Source organism: Lepus europaeus, chromosome 17, assembly GCF_033115175.1.
Source record: "Lepus europaeus isolate LE1 chromosome 17, mLepTim1.pri, whole genome shotgun sequence".
Taxonomy (NCBI): Eukaryota; Metazoa; Chordata; class Mammalia; order Lagomorpha; family Leporidae; genus Lepus; species Lepus europaeus.
The window spans coordinates 77,164,176-77,181,355 of NC_084843.1; the positions used below are offsets into that span (position 1 = coordinate 77,164,176).

At 51.7% G+C, this 17,180-nt stretch overlaps 1 protein-coding gene across 1 annotated transcript; it reads left to right on the forward strand.

The window, feature by feature from the left end:
- The first annotated feature begins 5,074 nt into the window (after positions 1–5,074).
- On the forward strand, positions 5,075–15,803 carry MSMB (microseminoprotein beta). The gene is made up of 3 exons (XM_062215175.1): positions 5,075–5,142; positions 7,512–7,617; positions 15,590–15,803. The coding sequence occupies exons 1-3, from the start codon at positions 5,079–5,081 to the stop codon at positions 15,717–15,719; spliced, it is 300 nt and encodes a 99-aa protein (XP_062071159.1). The 5' UTR covers positions 5,075–5,078; the 3' UTR covers positions 15,720–15,803.
- The last annotated feature ends 1,377 nt before the right edge of the window (positions 15,804–17,180 follow it).

Below are 17,180 nucleotides of genomic sequence, written 5' to 3' on the forward strand. Positions count from 1 at the left end.
CACCCGTGCAGGAGGCCCAAATGGAGTTCTAGGCTCCTGGCTTTGACCTGGCCCAGTCCCGATTGTGTGATCATCTCAGGGAGTGAACCAGCACATGGAAAATCTCTTTCTCCTCTGTAACTCTGCTTTTCAAATAAATGAAAAATAATAATTTTTTTTTTAAAAAAGAAGACTCAACAAGAGCTTTAGAGACCAGTGCCGTGGCTCAACAGGCTAATCCTCTGCCTTGTGGCGCCGGCACACTGGGTTCTAGTCCTGGTCAGGGCGCCGGATTCTGTCCCCGTTGCCCCTCTTCCAGGCCAGCTCTCTGCTGTGGCCCGGGAAGGCAGTGGAGGATGGCCCAAGTGCTTGGGCCCTGCACCCCATGGGAGACCAGGAGAAGCACCTGGCTCCTGCCTTTGGATCAGCGCGGTCCACCGGCCGCAGCACGCCGGCCGTGGCGGCCATTGGAGGGTGAACCAACGGCAAAAAGAAGACCTTTTTTCTGTCTCTCTCTCTCTCTCACTGTCCACTCTGCCTGTCCAAAAAAAAAAAAAAGCTTTAGAAAGTTCAAGTGGACTTTAGAAACCTTGACTTTAGAAAGGTCAAGGTCAAGTGGACAGAGCCACGTGGCTTGTCAAGGGGAAGCTGTGCTCCCAGGCCAAGGGTGATGGATTGGAACACTGCTGCTCTCTCCTGCCACACTCTAAAGGTGGTGCCAGCTGGGCCACAGCTCCAGGCCTGGTAGGCCAGGGCGGGGGGCGGGGTTGATCCCTTGGACTGTTCTTACTCCTCCACAAAACCCGGCTTCATGACCTGGCTGTCGGGGCTGGCATTTCTGGACTTCCATTTCTTTGTGCATAAAATGAAGTAAGGGCCGGCACCGCGGCTCAATAGGCTAATCCTCCGCCTGCGGCGCCGGCACCCCGGGTTCTAGTACCGGTCGGGGTGCCGGATTCTGTCCCAGTTGCTCCTCTTCCAGTCCAGCTCTCTGCTGTGGCCTGGGAGTGCAGTGGGGGATGGCCCAGTGCTTGGGCCCTGCACCCGCATGGGAGACCAGAATAAGCACCTGGCTCCTGGCTTTGGATCAGCACAGTGCGTCAGCAGTAGCAGCCATTTGAGGGGTGAACCAATGGAAAAAGGAAGACCTTTCTCTCTGTCTCTCTCTCTCACTAACTCTGCCTCTCAAAAAAATAAATTAAATAAGAAATTCAAGTAAGAAGGTGTCACATGCCCAGCGCAGAGTGATGGCTCTGTGAAGGGAGTGCTCTCCTCCCCCACCCTTTCAGGTCAAGGGGAAATGCAGTTGGGGTGGGGACAAAGGTAAACACTTATTTGGGGTGGAGGCTTGCTTTATGAATCATCGTAACTCAGCTGAGCGCAGCCCTCTGCAAACACTTGAGGTGTTCTTGGCGTGTTACTTTCTTGAATGATGTTTTGTGCTGCTGGTGGCGGGGCGGCAGGTGTGTGTGTGTGTGTGTGTAATTGTCCCTTCCTGTATAAAAGTGTGGCGTGACTTGTCCTGGATGCACCTGTCTGTAAGGAACTCTGCTCACCGCAATGGTAGGTAACTGAGTGCATACATAGATACCAGAAAGGAGGGGGGAAGTGTCTTCCTTATTTCATTTCTACTTGTACTGGAGCACACGGGATGCATTTAATGGTGAGTGGACCTAGTTAGGAATCTTCTGCATGTGACTTGCAATTCAACATGTAGAGTAGAAAAAGGGTCTGGGGACTCTGGGAAATCCTAACGAGTTCCCTAAGATCTGAGTCGCTCTAGAAACGCTGGGGTTCAGTGAGGTCTCATGTGTCTCTGATTCTTGGGGCCTATTTGAGTGACTGATGAGATGGAATGCAATGCTGGACCAATCATTGCACCATTTTATAGATAAACTGAGCCTGGGGACTGGAAGAGACTGCAAGCCTATAGGGGAGCTGAGTGCAAAGCCAGGGGTTGCTCTCTGCAGCAGGATCACCTGGGAAACCTTGAAAAATACTGACAGGAGCTCCCAGACGCTCGGATGTGATTGGTCTGCAGTGAGAACAGGGTTTTTGTTTTTTAACATTTATTTACTTATTTGAAAGGCAGAGCTACAGAGAGAGGAGGAGGAGGAGGAAGAGAGAGAAGAGAGAGAGAGAATCTTTCATCTGCTGTTTCACTCCCCAAAGGGACTGGGCTAGGCTGAAGCCAGAAGCCTGGAACTCCATCTGGCTTTCCCATGTGAGCAGCGGGTGCCCAACTACTTGAAGGGCCACCCTCTGCTGCTTTCCCAGGCACATTAGCAGGGAGCTGGATTGGAAGTGGAGCAGCTGGGATTCAAACCATGCCCCTATGTGATGCCAGTATTGCAGGTGGAGGCTTAACCCCCTGCACCACAATACCGGCTCCTATCTTATTAATTTGAAAGGCAGAGTGACAGAGAGAAGGGGAGAGACAAAAAGAGCTCTTCCATCCATTGGCTCACTCTCCAAATATCTGCAACAGCCAAGACTGGGCCAGGCGAAGCCAGGAGCTGGAGCTTCATCTAGGTCTACCCATGTGGGTGGCAGGAACCCAGGCACAATTGCAGGGAGGTGAATCAAAAGTGGAGCAGCTGGGACTCGAACCAGCACTCTGATAGAGGATGTCCCAAATAATACCTTAACTTACTGCATCACAGTGCCAGCCCCCAGATCCCTTAGTCCGTGAACTCATGAATGCTCCACTCACATGAGCTAATCACCTCTGGGGGGGGGTGGGTGTCCCACCTGTTAGTGCCTTCCCACGTGGATTGAATTTTTACAGGAGTTTGGGTGACGGCATTCAAAGCATAGCTTGCATGCAAGACAAACTCTGTAACTTTTGGGTGCGGCAGGGGAGCAGGCTGTTTCTGAGACACTGTCGCCTGGGTAATGCACCCTCTTAGTATGGTGATCTCCCGTGGGTCACTGTCATTCAGTCTCGTGCATCTCCAGCGCCCCCAGGAGTCACATCCAGTGAAGTCTTCATCTCCCTGAGTGCCCCAGGGAGCCCTTCGCTCAGGTCCTGCTACCACTGGCCCCGCCCACTTGCCAGGTGCTTTTCTGAATCACCCCTGGTTCTTAACCAGCTCTGTTCTTGGGCGAGTGGTGTTTTTCCATTTCCCACTGCTGCGGGGAGGAGTCTGTTCTAAAGATCAAGTCTGGGAAGTGAAGAAGTGAAGATTGGCGTTGTAAACGGTGTTAAGGAGTTTGAAGCACGCTCTCAAATTGCGTGCCCTAACCACTGTTCCAGCCGACCAGCCCTTGTGCCTCTCACGTCTCACCCATGCATCTGTTTCCCTCTGGGTGTTATAAATTAAATGGTTATTCTCGCCATACCATTATGGTTCTATTTTATACGCATTTTACATTTTTTGTTTGTTTGTTTTCAGTAAGTTGAACTTTTTCTCATGCTTGCTCATCATGTTTCTTTGTGTCTATGCATGGGTGTGAAATGCCTTATTTTTTAAAGATGTACTTATTTATTTGAGAGGTGGAAGTTACAGACAGTCAGAGGGAGAGAGGGTCTTTTATCCACTGGTGCACCCCCCAAAAGGCTGCAACAGCTGGAACTGGGCAGATCTGAAGCCAGGAACCAGGAGCTTCTTCCAGGTCTCTCACGTGGGTGCAGGGACCCAAGGACATGGGCCATCTTGTACTGCTTTCCCAGGCCACAGCAGAGAGCTGGATCGGAAGTGGAGCAGCTGGCACTCAAATCAGCCCCTATACGGGATGCCAGCACTGCAGGCGGTGGCTTTACCTGCTATGCCACAGAGCCAGCCACAGGCTAACAACTTTTAAGTGTTGCAGGTTTTAAGGATTCTGCAGAAACAACAAAAAAAAAAAAGAAGAAAAATCCTGTAGTTTAGAATGTACAAAAGTTTGTGCATTTTAGTCAATGTACTTTGTAACCTAAGTTATTGCAGGATAAATCTGTCATGTATCCTGTTTGTATTTGTTGGTGTAGTTCTCATGACAGACTACAGACATTTTTGTCAATCTGTACTGTTTTCAAATATTGAAAGCCTTATTTTTGAATTCTTTGCATTTTTCAATTAGAGAAAAGCACTTCAAGTTTTTTTATGTGTGAACATTACATATAAAGCCTTTAAAACACATAACTTTAGTGCAAAAAGAGATAGTACGAGGTGGGAGTTGTGGCACAGAGGATTCAACTGTGGATTACCAGGCTAGCATCCTGTGTCCAGTGCTGGCTTGGGTCCAGGCTGCTCTGCTTCTGCCCCAGCTCCCTGCTAATGCTCCTGGGAAGGCAGTGGAAGGTGGATCAGGTACTTGGGCTCCTGTCACCTATATGGGAGACCCAGGTGGAGTTCCTGGCTCCTGGCTTCAGCCTGGCCCAGCCTCTGCTGTTGGGGCCATGTGAGGAGTGAACCAGCAGATGGAAGATCTCTCCCTATCTCTCTCTCTCTCTCTCTCTCTCTCTCTCTCTCTCACTCTGTCTTTCAAATAAATATTCTTAAGTACTCTCACCCCATCTTTGTTTTAGAAGATTCCTGGAAATTCCCATTTTAAAGTTAGTTTGTGTAGTTTATCCAGGAAAGATGACAAGAGTAACCTGATTCTTCTCCTTGCCTTGATTTCAGCCTAGATCGGTTGGTCTGTTCATACGGTCGCCAGCGATGCCTTTGTCATCTAGAAAATGAAAAAAATCATCAGATCCTCATGCTCGCAGCTTTGCTTGCATCTGTCTTTCCTCTGGGACCCCCGGCTGACCCAGCTGGCCCCAGAAAGCCCCCAGCCAGATTTTCTTCCCCTTTATCTCTTCCTGAAACTCTTCCACCCCTTCACTCTTGCAGATTCTTGCTAAAAACGACCCTATCCAGAAAGGCTTCCCCGACCACTTCTGTGATAAGTAGCACATGGGCATCATAGCTCCGGGACCTTGAGCTCACAACTCAGTCTTTCTTTGGCTCATGCTCCAGACTTGCACAGGTCTTGCTCCATGAGGGTGGCAGCTCCACCTTCGTACACCTGCCAGGACCCAACCCCCTGGATTCATTCATGCTCCATCCTCACTCCTCTTCATGTTACAGAACACTCTGCTGGGCAGCCTTGTGGTCTTCGCCAGCCTCTTGATGTTGTGCAACACGCAGTGCTATGTCGAACTCTACGACAAGAACCCGGAGGATCCCCCTGATGGTGAGTCCCCATTCTCCAGTGTTGATCATGTCACTGCAGCCTGGGAGATGTGACCTGTGTGCTGGTGCTGAACACCTTTGAATCTGCATATGAAAGAGGGTCAGGGCAAATACAGAAATGGTGTCAAAAGGATCCCAACTTAACCCTAGCTGGGTGAGAGTTGACTTTTTTCTTCTTTTGAAATTCACGAGCGCTCAAGTCCCATCCAATATAAGACCAGGTAGGCAAATGAGAATCGCTGGGGTCTGAGCTGCACATTAAAAGCTCCTTGATGGGGCCGGCGCCGCGGCTCAATAGGCTAATCCTCCTCCTGCAGCGCCGGCACACTGGGTTCTAGTCCCGGTCGGGGCACCAGATTCTGTCTTGGTTGCCCCTCTTCCAGGCCAGCTCTCTGCTGTGGCCCAGGAGGGCAGTGGAGAATGGCCCAAGTCGGGCCTTGGACCCACATGGGAGACCAGGAGGAGGCACCTGGCTCCTGCCTTCGGATCAGCGTGGTGCGCTGGCCACAGCGAGCCGGCTGCAGTGGCCATTGGAGGGTGAACCAACAGAAAAAGGAAGACCTTTCTCTCTGTCTCTCTCTTTCTCTCACTGTCCACTCTGCCTGTCAAAAAAAAAAAGAAGAAGAAAAAAGAAAAAAAAAGCTCCTTGATGGGGTGAGCATTTGGCTTAATAGTTACACTGTGGCTTGGGACCCTGTATCCCATACTAAAGTGCCTGGGTTCAAGTCTGTTGTGCATCCTGGGAGGCAGCACGTGATGGCTCAATTCATTGGATCCTTGCAGCCCATGTGGGAGACCTGGATGGAGTTCTGGGCTCCCAGCTTTGGCCCTGGGCCACACCAAGGTTGCGGTGGGCCTTTGGGAGTGCATCAGCAGATGGGAGCACCATATGTCGCTCAAAAATAAAATAGAATAAAAGCTCCTTGTTTGACTGTGAAGTGGGGCACAGCCCTGGGTTAGTGGCTCTGCTGGCAGATGTGGGAGTCTGCACGTCTCATGCCACCCCAGGTGATGTTGCAGCTGGTCGTTCCAGGACACTGGGACCACATGGATGCAAAGCAGAGGATCATACCCTTGGTTAAACATTTGAATTCTTGGGGAGTTTCTTTCCTTTTTTTAAAGATTTATTTATTTTATTTGAAAGAGTTACACAGAGAGAGGAGAGAGAGAGAGAGAGAGAGAGAGAGAGAGAGATAGTCTTCCATTTGTTGATTCACTACCCAGATGGCTGCAACGGCCAGAGCTGCACTGATCCGAAGTCAGGAGCCAGGAGCTTCTTCCAGGTCTCCCACATGGGTGCAGGGGCCCAAAAACTTGGGTCGTCTTCTACTGCTTTCCCAGGCCATAGCAGAGAACTGGATCAAAAGTGCAGCAGCCGGGTCTCAAACTGGTGCCCATATGGGATGCCGGCACTGCAGGCCAGGGCATTAACCCGCTACAGGCCAGGGCATTAACAGCACCACAGTGGCGGCCCTGGGGATTTTCTTAAACATGTGGTGGCCTGGGCTTCACACCCAGAGACTCTGATTCCCTTGTTCTAGGGTGGGTCCCAGTTGTAAATGCTTTTTTTTTATTTCAAATTTTCCATTATCTATTTTATTTATTTGATAGGCAATGGAACAGGGAGAGAAAGTGACAGAAACAGTGAGCTTCCAAACCCTGACTGGTCCACTCCTGAGAGAGCCCAAATGCCCACCTCCAAGTGTTCGATTTTTTTAAAAAAATTATCTTATGTATTTTAAAGGCAGAGTTACAGAAAGAGAGGAAGGGACAGAGAGAAAGGGTGAGAGTGGGGCGAGAGATCGCTTCCACCCACTGGTTTACTTCTCTATCTGAGTTTCCCCATGTTGACTGCCAGGGGCCCAACTAATTGAGCCATCTTCCACTGCTTCTCCAAGCACATTAGGAGGGTGCTGGGTAGGAAGTAGAGCAGCTGGGACTCAACACCCATATGGGATGCCGGCCTCTCACAGGTCCCTGTAGGTGGCTTTGAAGTGCCCAGTATGTGTCACATGTTCACCCAGGGTTAGGGACCACCGATGCAAAACAAAGGGGGGTGGTGTGCTGAGGTATTTCTGCAGAGAGAAGCCAGCAGGAGAGAACTTGGCCCCACAGAGCCCCATGCTTGGCCTAGCTGTCTGATTAAAGAGGAGGGCTTTGTATCTCCAAATGTCTGTCCGGAAATAAAACCTGCAGGGATTCAAGCTTTGTGACAAAACATCACCAACGGCAGGTGCTGCACGGCAGCCGTGGTGAGCACAGCAGCACCTTTCCCGGACACCATGGTCACATGGCAGGGGGCTGGCCTCCCTGTCCTCGTGTGCCCTGCTCCTGCCAATGCTCCCGATGATGCCGCGTGTGTTGTCTTAGAATGCAGGGACCTCGATGGAGTCACACACAAGCTGAACGTGGCGTGGAAGACCGAGAACTGTTACACATGTAGTTGTGACGCGACTGGGATTCATTGCTGCAACACGTGAGTCTCGCGGGTGGTGGCGGAGAGAGGAGCAGCACCGCTCCTTCTTTGGAAACCCTGTTAATCTGGGGGGTCCTTGTTTGTTTTAAATATGCTTTTTTTTAAGAGCCTCTTAGATTCCCAGCAAAGTTGAGCAGAGCTGGAGCGATTTCTCACACACCTCTGCCCCATACATGCACAGTCCCTGTCAGCAGTGTCTTCCACCAGCGGTGCATTGGGTACCGACCTCACAGGGACTCATCCTCGTCACCCAATGGCCACAGTTCACATTCGCTCTTGATGTGGTGGCGGGGGTTGAGGGGTGGAAGTTGTTTCCAGTCCTATTTCTTTTATTCTTTATGTAATTAATTACACACATACAGAGAGACACACACACAGAGAGATCTCCCTCGTGTCAGTTCACTCCCCAAATGCCTTCCTGCCAAGACTGGGTCAGGGAGCCAGGAACTGAATCCAGGTCTGCCAGACTCCCATATGGGTGGCAGGGACCCAAGGACTTGAGCTCTCACTTGCTGTTTCCCGGGGTGTGCATTAGCAAGAAGCTGGACTCTTGAACTGGAACCCCAACCCAGGGACTCCAACATGGAATGCAGGCAACCCCAGGGGTATCTTAACCACTAGGCTGAATGCTCACTCCTCTCTCCCTTCTTTGGCTTGTGGTGGAATACGTAGCACATTAAACGTACCGTTTCAGCCATTTGTAAGTATACACTTCAGTGGCGTCAAATAAATTCACTGTGTTGTGCTGCCATCCCCCCCCCCCCCAGTGCCCTTCATCCTGCAGAACTGGGATTCTGCACCCAGTTAACACTGCCCTCGCAGGGGCCCGTGCTGTGCTGCAGTGGGTTAACACCCTGGCCTGAAGCCCTGGAATCCCATATAGGCACCGGTTTTAGTCCCGGCTGCTCCTCTTCCAATCCAGCTCTCTGCTATGGCCTGGGAGAGCAGTAGAAGATGGCCCAAGTCCTTGGGGTCCTGCACCCATGTGGGAGACCCAAAGGAGGATCCTGGCTCCTGGCTTCAGATAGGCCCAGCTCCAGCCGTTGTGGCCATCAGGGGAGTGAACCAGTGGATGGAAGATCTCTCTCTCTGTCTCTACCTCTCTCTGTAACTCTGTCTTTCAAATAAATAAAATAAATCTTAAATTAAAAAACAAAAACACTGCCCTTGGGGCTTGGCAAACACCATCTGTCTCTATGAATGTGACTGTTCCAGGCTCCACATGTAAGTGGGATCATGCACGTGTCTGTCCTCTTGCGACTGGCTGCTTCACAGAGGGTAGCGTCCTCCGAATTCACCCACGTTGTAGCCGGTATCAGAAGTTCCTTCCTATTCAAAGGTGGACTAACACTTCATTCTGCGTATTTTGCTTAGCCATCCGTCTGCTGCTGTACACTTGGCTGCTTCAGTTTTATTTCCTTTATGTTGCTTTTGGAACTTGGTCAATACCTTCTCTTTAAAAAGTATTTGTTTCATTTATTTGAGAGACAGACAGGCAGAGCGAGCTGCCACCTGCTGGTTCACTCCCCAGATGTCTGCTATGTCTGGGGTTAGGCCAACAGATGCTGGGAGTGGGAACCAATCCATGTTGGTGGCAAGGCTCAGCCACTTGAGCCACCACTGCTATCTCCCAGGGTGTGCATTCTCAGGAAGCTGGACTTGAGAGCAGAGCTGGGCTTCAACCCACTACTCAAATGTGCGATGCGGCCACTCAGCCAGCAGCTTAGCCTCTAAGCCCCCAAATGCCCACCCCAGTTTCCTTATTCTTTGTTTAGAAGATTTATTTATTGGGGCTGACGCTGTGGTGTAGTAGGTTAAGTCTCAACCTGCCATGCTGGCATTCTATATGGGTGCCAGTTCAAGTCCCAGCTATTGCACTTCCATCCCAGCTCCCTGCTAACGGCCAGGGAAAACAGTGGAGGATGACTCATGTACTTGACCCCTGCACCCACATGAGAGACCTGGAGGAAGCTTCTGGCTCCTGGCTTCGGACTGGCCCAGCTCCAGCCATTACAGCCATTTGGGGAGTGAACCAGTGGATGGAAGATCTCTCTGTCTTTCCCATTATTATATTTATTTATTTACTTGAGAGGCAGAGTTACAGAGGGCAGGGAAGAGAGAGAATCTTTCATCCCTTGGTTCACTCCTCAAATGGTTACAATACCAAGTGCTGGGCCAGGCCAAAACCAGGGGCCTGGAACTTCATCTGGGTCTCCCAAGCGCTCAGGTCATCTTCTACTGCTTTCCTAGGCCATTAGCAGAGGGCTGGATGGGAAGAGGAGCAGCCGGGACTTAAACCGGCGCCCATATGGGATGTCGGTGCCACAGGTGTCACTTTTCCCTGCTGCAGCACAGCACTGGCCACAGTATCATTAGCCTTAAATCTCTGTGTCTGGAGGGGTTCTTGGAGACAGGAAAGCTTATGCAGTGGTCGATGTTACTGGAGAAGCTGGCCCAGCCATCGGTGCAGTCTTGGCCTTGGCCACTAGGAGGAGCAGGTGGTGCTGGATGTGAGCTGTAAGGAATGAGGAAGCAGCGTGTGTACCTTGTGCTGTCAACCCTATGTTGTGCTGCTGAGAGTTCTACCCACGTCAGCTCAAAGGTCATGCAAATGTTTTCTGCTGGATTGCTGTAGACACCAAAGTCTAGTATTGGGGAGGAGAGAACACAAAATACCCACAGATCTGTCCACACCAGCCACCCTACTCCTAGCCCCCGCCCCAATGCATCTGCCGTCCACATCAGCTCTGGCCTGTGGTGTTCCACAATCACGTGAGTGGCCTTGACGGGAGCACGCGTGTAAAGCAGATTTCCCCAGGCTTGCTGGTCACAGAGTCCTCTGGGAGGCCTGGTGAAATGCAGATTCCTGGGCCTTACCCCAGACCTCTGATCAGAATCCATAGGGGAGGGACCACGGAACCTGAATTTTTTTTTTTTAATTATTTATTTATTTATTTGAGAGGTGGAGTTACAGAGAGGGACAGACAGAGAGAAAGGTCTTCCATCTTCCATCTTCCATCTTCACTCCCCAGATGGCCGCAATGGCCAGGGTTGGGCCTATCCGAAGCAGGAGGCAGGAGCTTCTTCCAGGTCTCCCACACAGGTTCATGGGTCCAAGCACTTGGGCCATCCTCTGCTGCTTTTCCAGGCATATTAGTAGGGAACTGGATCAGAAGTGGAGCAGCAGGGACTTGAACTGGTGCCCATATGGGATGCTGGTGCCACAGGCAGAGATTTAGCCTACCATGCTGCAGCGTTAGCCCAGGAACCTGCATTTTAACCAGGGCCTCCAAGAATCTGATGACAACTCCAGGGAGTAGGGGAGTGATCTTATGACCCAAACCAGAACACTTGAATCTCATTGAAGTTCGCATGGCTGGCAAGTGCCACTCACATTTGTGAAGCAGGTGCCAATGCTAAGTACGTAATGGAACAAAAGGCATATGGAACGGGCCTCTGGCTGGCTGCCCGCCCAGAGCAGGCTCCCAGGCATCCACTGGCTGGGGCACTGTGTGTTCCAGTTGAATCTTGATGTTGTGGCTCCAGAACCTTGAATTCGCCCTTGTGTCGAGTGTCAGCAGGACCCTGGTGTGCCTGGCTGGGTTAAGGGCTGGTGAACTGTGCCTTACTCCCACCGAGGGCACCTCCGTGTTGGCATCCCCATCCCATCAGTGCTGTATCATCACGTCCCTTCCATGGGACCCTCTCCTAAGGTTCCCGTGGACCACGGGTAGAAAGCAGCCAGGGCTGCCCCAGGCGGTGAGGTGGGAAGAGCCTCGATGCGGGCGTCACAGTGAGCTGAGCCCAAGTCTCCAGTCCTTTGTGTGCTCATTGTGAGGTCCCAGGGGAGGTTCTGACTCTGAGTCTCAGAGGCCTCTCTGTAAAACAGGTGGATGTGAGAATTAAATGAGATCCTGCACATAAATCCTTTACCTGGGTTAGCCATTGGCTTTGGCAAGAAAGGAAGAAACATACATGATGTAACCCTCCAGGGGCCCTGAGGGAGGGGTGAAGGGAGGAACAGACACCATGTCGAGCACTCTGAATTTCAGTGCAAAACAGGCTACTCCAACATCATTTCCCTGATTGGTCCACGTGGAATACCTCGTTAGCAACACAGACACCAGAATTCCTGCAACATGATGACCTGGGTTAGGATGCCCATAACCCACAGTAGAGTACCTGGGTTCAAATCCCGGCTACACTCCTGATTTCAGCTTCCTGCTAATAGGGGTTCTGAGAAGCAGCAGGGCAGAGCTTGGGTCCTTGCTGCCCCCGTGGACACCCGGAGTTCCTGGCTTCAGGCTTTGGGCTTACTCAGCTCTGGCTTGTTGCATGCATTTGGGAAGTGAACCAGCGGGTGGAATCTCTCCCTCCCCCCCATCTCTGCCTCTCCAAAGATAAAAATCAATTTGCTCAGCAAACACGTCAGGCCTTCTCTGTGCCAGTTCTGAGCGCCCTGAGCCTGGAATGGCAACTAGCACGTGGTTGGGGTGAGGGTGCCCTCTCCCTCTCTGCTGGTATGTTGCCTGTCCACAGGAAGTATGCTCACTTCTCCCTGCTGCTCAGAATCAACCCCTTCCCTGGAATTGCTCCATTGCTTACCAAGTTTGTTTTTCTCATGAACTCCTCTCTCTCTCCTGACCAGAGCAAAATACAGATTTTGATGAAACTTTCTTTGGGAAAATTTCCTGGATCCTTGCACCTTACTTGAGACACAGGTAGATTTCCAAGTGGCAGTAGCAGTGGAGCCTGGGGCTGGAGGCCCAGGCAGAGGCTGCCCCCATCAGGGGGTGGGAGATCTCCTGGCCTCCCCACCTCCCAGCCCCTGCTCTCTGACTGCAGCGAGGGAGTGAGCTGTGGAGGCAAAGGTCCAAGGTCATCCATCCCCCAGCGCTGGGTACCCCTAATGTTCCAGTTTTCCCTTCTCATTCTCTCTTTAGCTGTTTCAGTTACAGAATTGGGTCAGATTTAAATGAAAATATGCATCCAGTAATATGCCCTTTGCCCTGCAACTGTACCTGCACACAGACAACAGATTTACACAATTTCATTTCCTACTGAAAACTTGTAAAAAAAAAAAAAATCTCACCTAGGGGCCAGCATTGAGGTGCAGCAGGTTAAACTGCCACTTGGGACACCCACATTTCATACTGGGGTGCAGTTTCCAGTCCTGGCTGCTCTAGTTCCAACACACTTGGGAGAGAGCAGATAATAGAGCAAGTGCTTGGGGTCCTGACTCCCACGTGGGAGACCCAAATGGAGTTCCAGGCCCCTGGCTTTGGTCTGGCCCAAATCTGGTTGTGGGGGCTTCTGGGGCAGTGAATCGGCAGATGGAACATTCTCTCTCTGTTGCTCTGCCTTTTAAGTAGATGAAAACCAACAGACTTTAAAAAAATAAGAATATCTCTTGAACAACAACCACTTTCCTTTTTAATATTTTTTTATTGTGGTAAAATCTATATGACCAAACATTTGCCAGTTTCACCACTTCAAAGTGTACAATTCAGGGCGGTTAAGTTCATGCACAGCCAGAGGCACCCATCACTGCCATTTCTGGAACTTTCCCGGGACTCCAAACTGAAACTCCCCATGCATGCAGCCCTACCTCCCCTTCCTCCTCCCCCAGTCCTGAGAACAACTAATCTACTGTCCCTGTGGATGTGCCTAGTGGAGATCTTTCTTGGAAATGGAATTGCACAACTTTTATCTTTTTGCACTCTGTGTATTTCGTTCAGCGTCATGTTTGCAGGGTTCAGCCGTGTTGCAGCCTCTTTCAGTAATCCTTTCCTTTTGAAGCCTGAAAAATATTCTGTGTTATCGGAATAGCCTATTTTACTTCCGTTCCTGTGCTGACGGACCTGTGGGTTGCCTGCACCTCTTGGCTATAGTGGGTGCTGCTCTACAGTATGGTTGAGTCCCTGCTGTCACTTCGGGGGCGTATACCTGGGGTGGAGAGGCAGGGTCTCATAGAGTGTATTTTTTTTTAACTTTTTGAGAAACTGCCCATCTGTTTTCCACAGCAGTCACAACATTCACATTCCCTCCCGTAAGCAACCATATTTTTTAACTTAAAATATTCTTGGATTCAATTTTATCAGTAAGCGTTCTTTTAAAAAAGTGATTTATGTATTTGAAAGGCAGAGTTACAGAGAGAGAGGGAGAGAGAGCAAGAGAGATCTTCCATCCAGTGGTTCACTCCCCAAATGGCGACAACAGCCAGGCTGGGCCAGACCAAAGCCAGGAACCAGGAGCTTCTTTCAGCTCTCGGGTCATCTTTCACTGCTTTCCCAAGTGTGTTAGAAGAAAGCTGGATTGGAAGTGGAGCAGCCAGGACTTTGAACTGGTGCCCACATGGAATACTGGCATCACAGGTAGCTGTTTAACCCTCTATACCACAACACTGGTGCCCAAACAACCATTTTTAACATTAAAAGTTTCAGTAATAATTTCCCAAGTTTTCAGTATAAAACATAGTAATTACAGCACTATTGGAAAGCATAGGAATAAAAAAAAGTTATAATCCCACTGCTTGAAGGTAATAACGATTAGTATTTTATCCTGATTTCCTTCCAACTCCCTTTTTTGTTTTTAAAGATTTATTTACTCATGTGAAAGACAGAGTCACAGAGAGGCAGGTGGGAGGAGAGGGGAAAGAGAAAGAGGGAGAGAGAGAGGTCTTCCATCTGCTGGTTCACTCACCAGATGGCCACAACGGCCGCAGCTGCACGGATCCGAAGCCGGGAGCTTCTTCCTCGTCTCCCACATGGGTGCAGGGGCTCAAGGACTTGGGCCATCTTGTAGTGCTTTCCTAGGCCATAGCAGAGAGCTGGATGGGAAGAGGAGCAGCCGGGTCTCAAACTGGCACCCATATGGGATGCCAGCCCTGCGGGTGGTGGCCTTACCTGCTATGCCACAACGCCAGCCCCCCAACTCCTTTCTACACATTTTTTTTTACATGACAGATACCAAACTCTAGGTTGCAATTGTGCAGTCTGGGTTTTCCACTCAATAGTCTAGCATTAACCCTCTCGCACCTCATCGAAACTCTTGCAAACATTCTCCTATACTTCAACCTAGCCATTCCTTAGTCTTCAAACAGATTCAGTGCTGCACCCCAGCGCTGAAGTCAAGTCTGCAGCGTTTGCTTCCACTCGCGTGCAGCACGAGCCAGCAGGAGATTGGTGTGCGAGTGCCCTGCCACCACTGGCCCGGACGGAGCGCCATCCTCAGGTGTCTTGGGAGGAGTCAGGCAGTTGAGATCGAAGGAAGGCCCTGGCTTTGTTGGTGGCCAGTTGAAAGGAAAGTGAAGGGTCATCTTTTGTCACAGAGGGCGGTGGGGAGTGGCTGTGTGTATGCACCTTTTGGGCAGAGACAGTTTAAATTTAGGGTTTATGCATGAGCTTCAAGGGACCAATGGACCCCCGAATTATTTGTCCCACTGAATATGGGGGTGAATATTCTGAGGGAGGTGGTCCCCAGTCGTCATCAGCTCCTGCCTGGGCCCCATGACCCCAGCCTGGAGTGGCTCTCTTTGCTCCTGTGGGTTGAGATAGCTCCTCTTCTAACTTCCTTCCTGCCAAGCTTGGGACAACCTCCCCCTTCCCCCTCTCCTGACCACTTCCTGAACAGGGACACCAGGGACAGCCAGGCTGGAGCCACCTGCCTGGCCCCAGAGCAGCTCAGGCCTGCCTCTGGGGCTATCAGAACTCCTGGCTGTCTTGGGTGGGCCAGACAGGCTACGCGATGGACGGCAGGGAAAGTCCGTGTGACTCTGCAGAGTGGGCAGGTGCAGGTGCCCGGGGGCCACGCTGTGGGGCTGACAGCAAAAAAGGGTGCCTTCCCGTTGATGATGGCGGTTGCAAGGTGGCGGGAGAGGATCCACTGCAGTGTGGCCCTGGCTGGGCTGGGGTGGGGGTGGCATGGGGGGGTCTTTTCCTGTCTAACAGGGCTTGGTTTTTCTCGATGACAGTGCTGCCATCCCCGGAGGTTTTGATACCACAAAGTGCAAGAAGATCTTCCACAAGGACAATTGCAGCTACTCTGTGGTGGAGCTGGAGAACCCAGACAAGGAATGTCCAGTCAGCTCGTGGATCCTGTGAAGAGCTAGTGGGCCCAGGTCCTCCCGCGGGCCCGGACAGCCCGATGTACAGCCCTGCTTATCAGTAAAGCATGTGTGGAGCAATCACTCGGCTGTGTATGCGTTGATTGCGCATTTTAAAGCATGCAAACTGAAGAGATGAAAAGTGGAATAAAGGTTATGCCCATGTGCCCACACGCAGTGTCCCCCATCCCAGCACCAAGCCACTCCTGTGGTTTCTGCCTGCGGCCTGCTGTCCACTGGGCAATGAACACAATCTATGCGTCTTTGCAATGAGATGGGTCCTTTCCCTGTTTGGGGGGTGTTCGTGTTTATCCCCCCTTCCCCTTCATGGGTGAGGGCCTCTCTGTGCTGTGGCTCCCCACGGGCTGCTGTGGTTGCCTGAGGATAGAGCAGGTCAGAGCAAGGCAGCCGGGAGAAGTGTCCGGGACCTGGTGCAGCACAGGGTGGAAGAGGCCAAGGCTGAGAGGGTGTGGCCTGAGGGAGCCAGGGCTGAAGGGGCGTGGCCTGGGGAGCTGGGGCTGAGGACGTGGCCTTGAGGGAGCCAAGGCTGAGGGGTGTGGCCTGGGGGAGCCAGGGTTGGAGGGGCGTGGCCTGGGGCGGCCAGCCCTGCTCGCAGACCGCTGAAAACCGCACTGTCAACTTCTGTTAAGTTGGGCCAGGTGGTGAAGGGTCACTGGCTGGGTGTACGTGACAGGTCACCAACAAGCCACTGGCCATCAGCCTCACAGCGTGTGGGCAGCTGATAAAGAGCGTTCTCTCCCCTCTGGCCCTGCCCCATCTGTGCAAACAGGTCGCGCGGACGCGCTGAGCAGTGCAGCCGGGCCCCTCGGCGTCTTTGTCCACTCTAGATAGTGACTTCGGTTATGTCCAAGCCTCCCTGCAGACCCCGTGCCTGCATCACGGCACAGCCGCCATGGCTGCTGACCTCCCCAGGGAATGCTGTGGGCCTCTGGAACATTCCCCGACTGCGCCCTTCTTCGCAGCTCCCCTTCTGTATCCCCGCTGGTGCCTCCGCCGTTTTCTACTTGGGCTGCCTTGCCCCTTGTAGGAGCCGCCCTTGAGTGGGACCCATGAAACCCCCTTTTGGGGGCCATAATTGTGGTGCGCCGGTTCGAGTCCCGGCTGCTGCACTTCCTATCCAGCTCTCTTATATGTCCTGGGAAAGCAGTAGAAGATGGCCCAAGTGCTTGGGCCCCTGCACCCGCATGGGAGACCCAGAAGCTCCAGGCTCCTGGCTTCAGCCTGGGAGGCAGGGTGTTATATATTGTTAGCCATCACAAAACACACCGAATGCAGGAATTAGGGAAAGGGTTTATTGGGGAACATCCAACAGTCCGGAGTGAAGGGGCAGCGAAGGGAAAGAGAGGGGGAGACTATAAGAGAGAGACAGAGAGGAGGGAGAAGAGACGAGAGGAGGAGAAGAGCCAAGAGGAGAGCAGGCAGGAGAGAACCAAGAGAC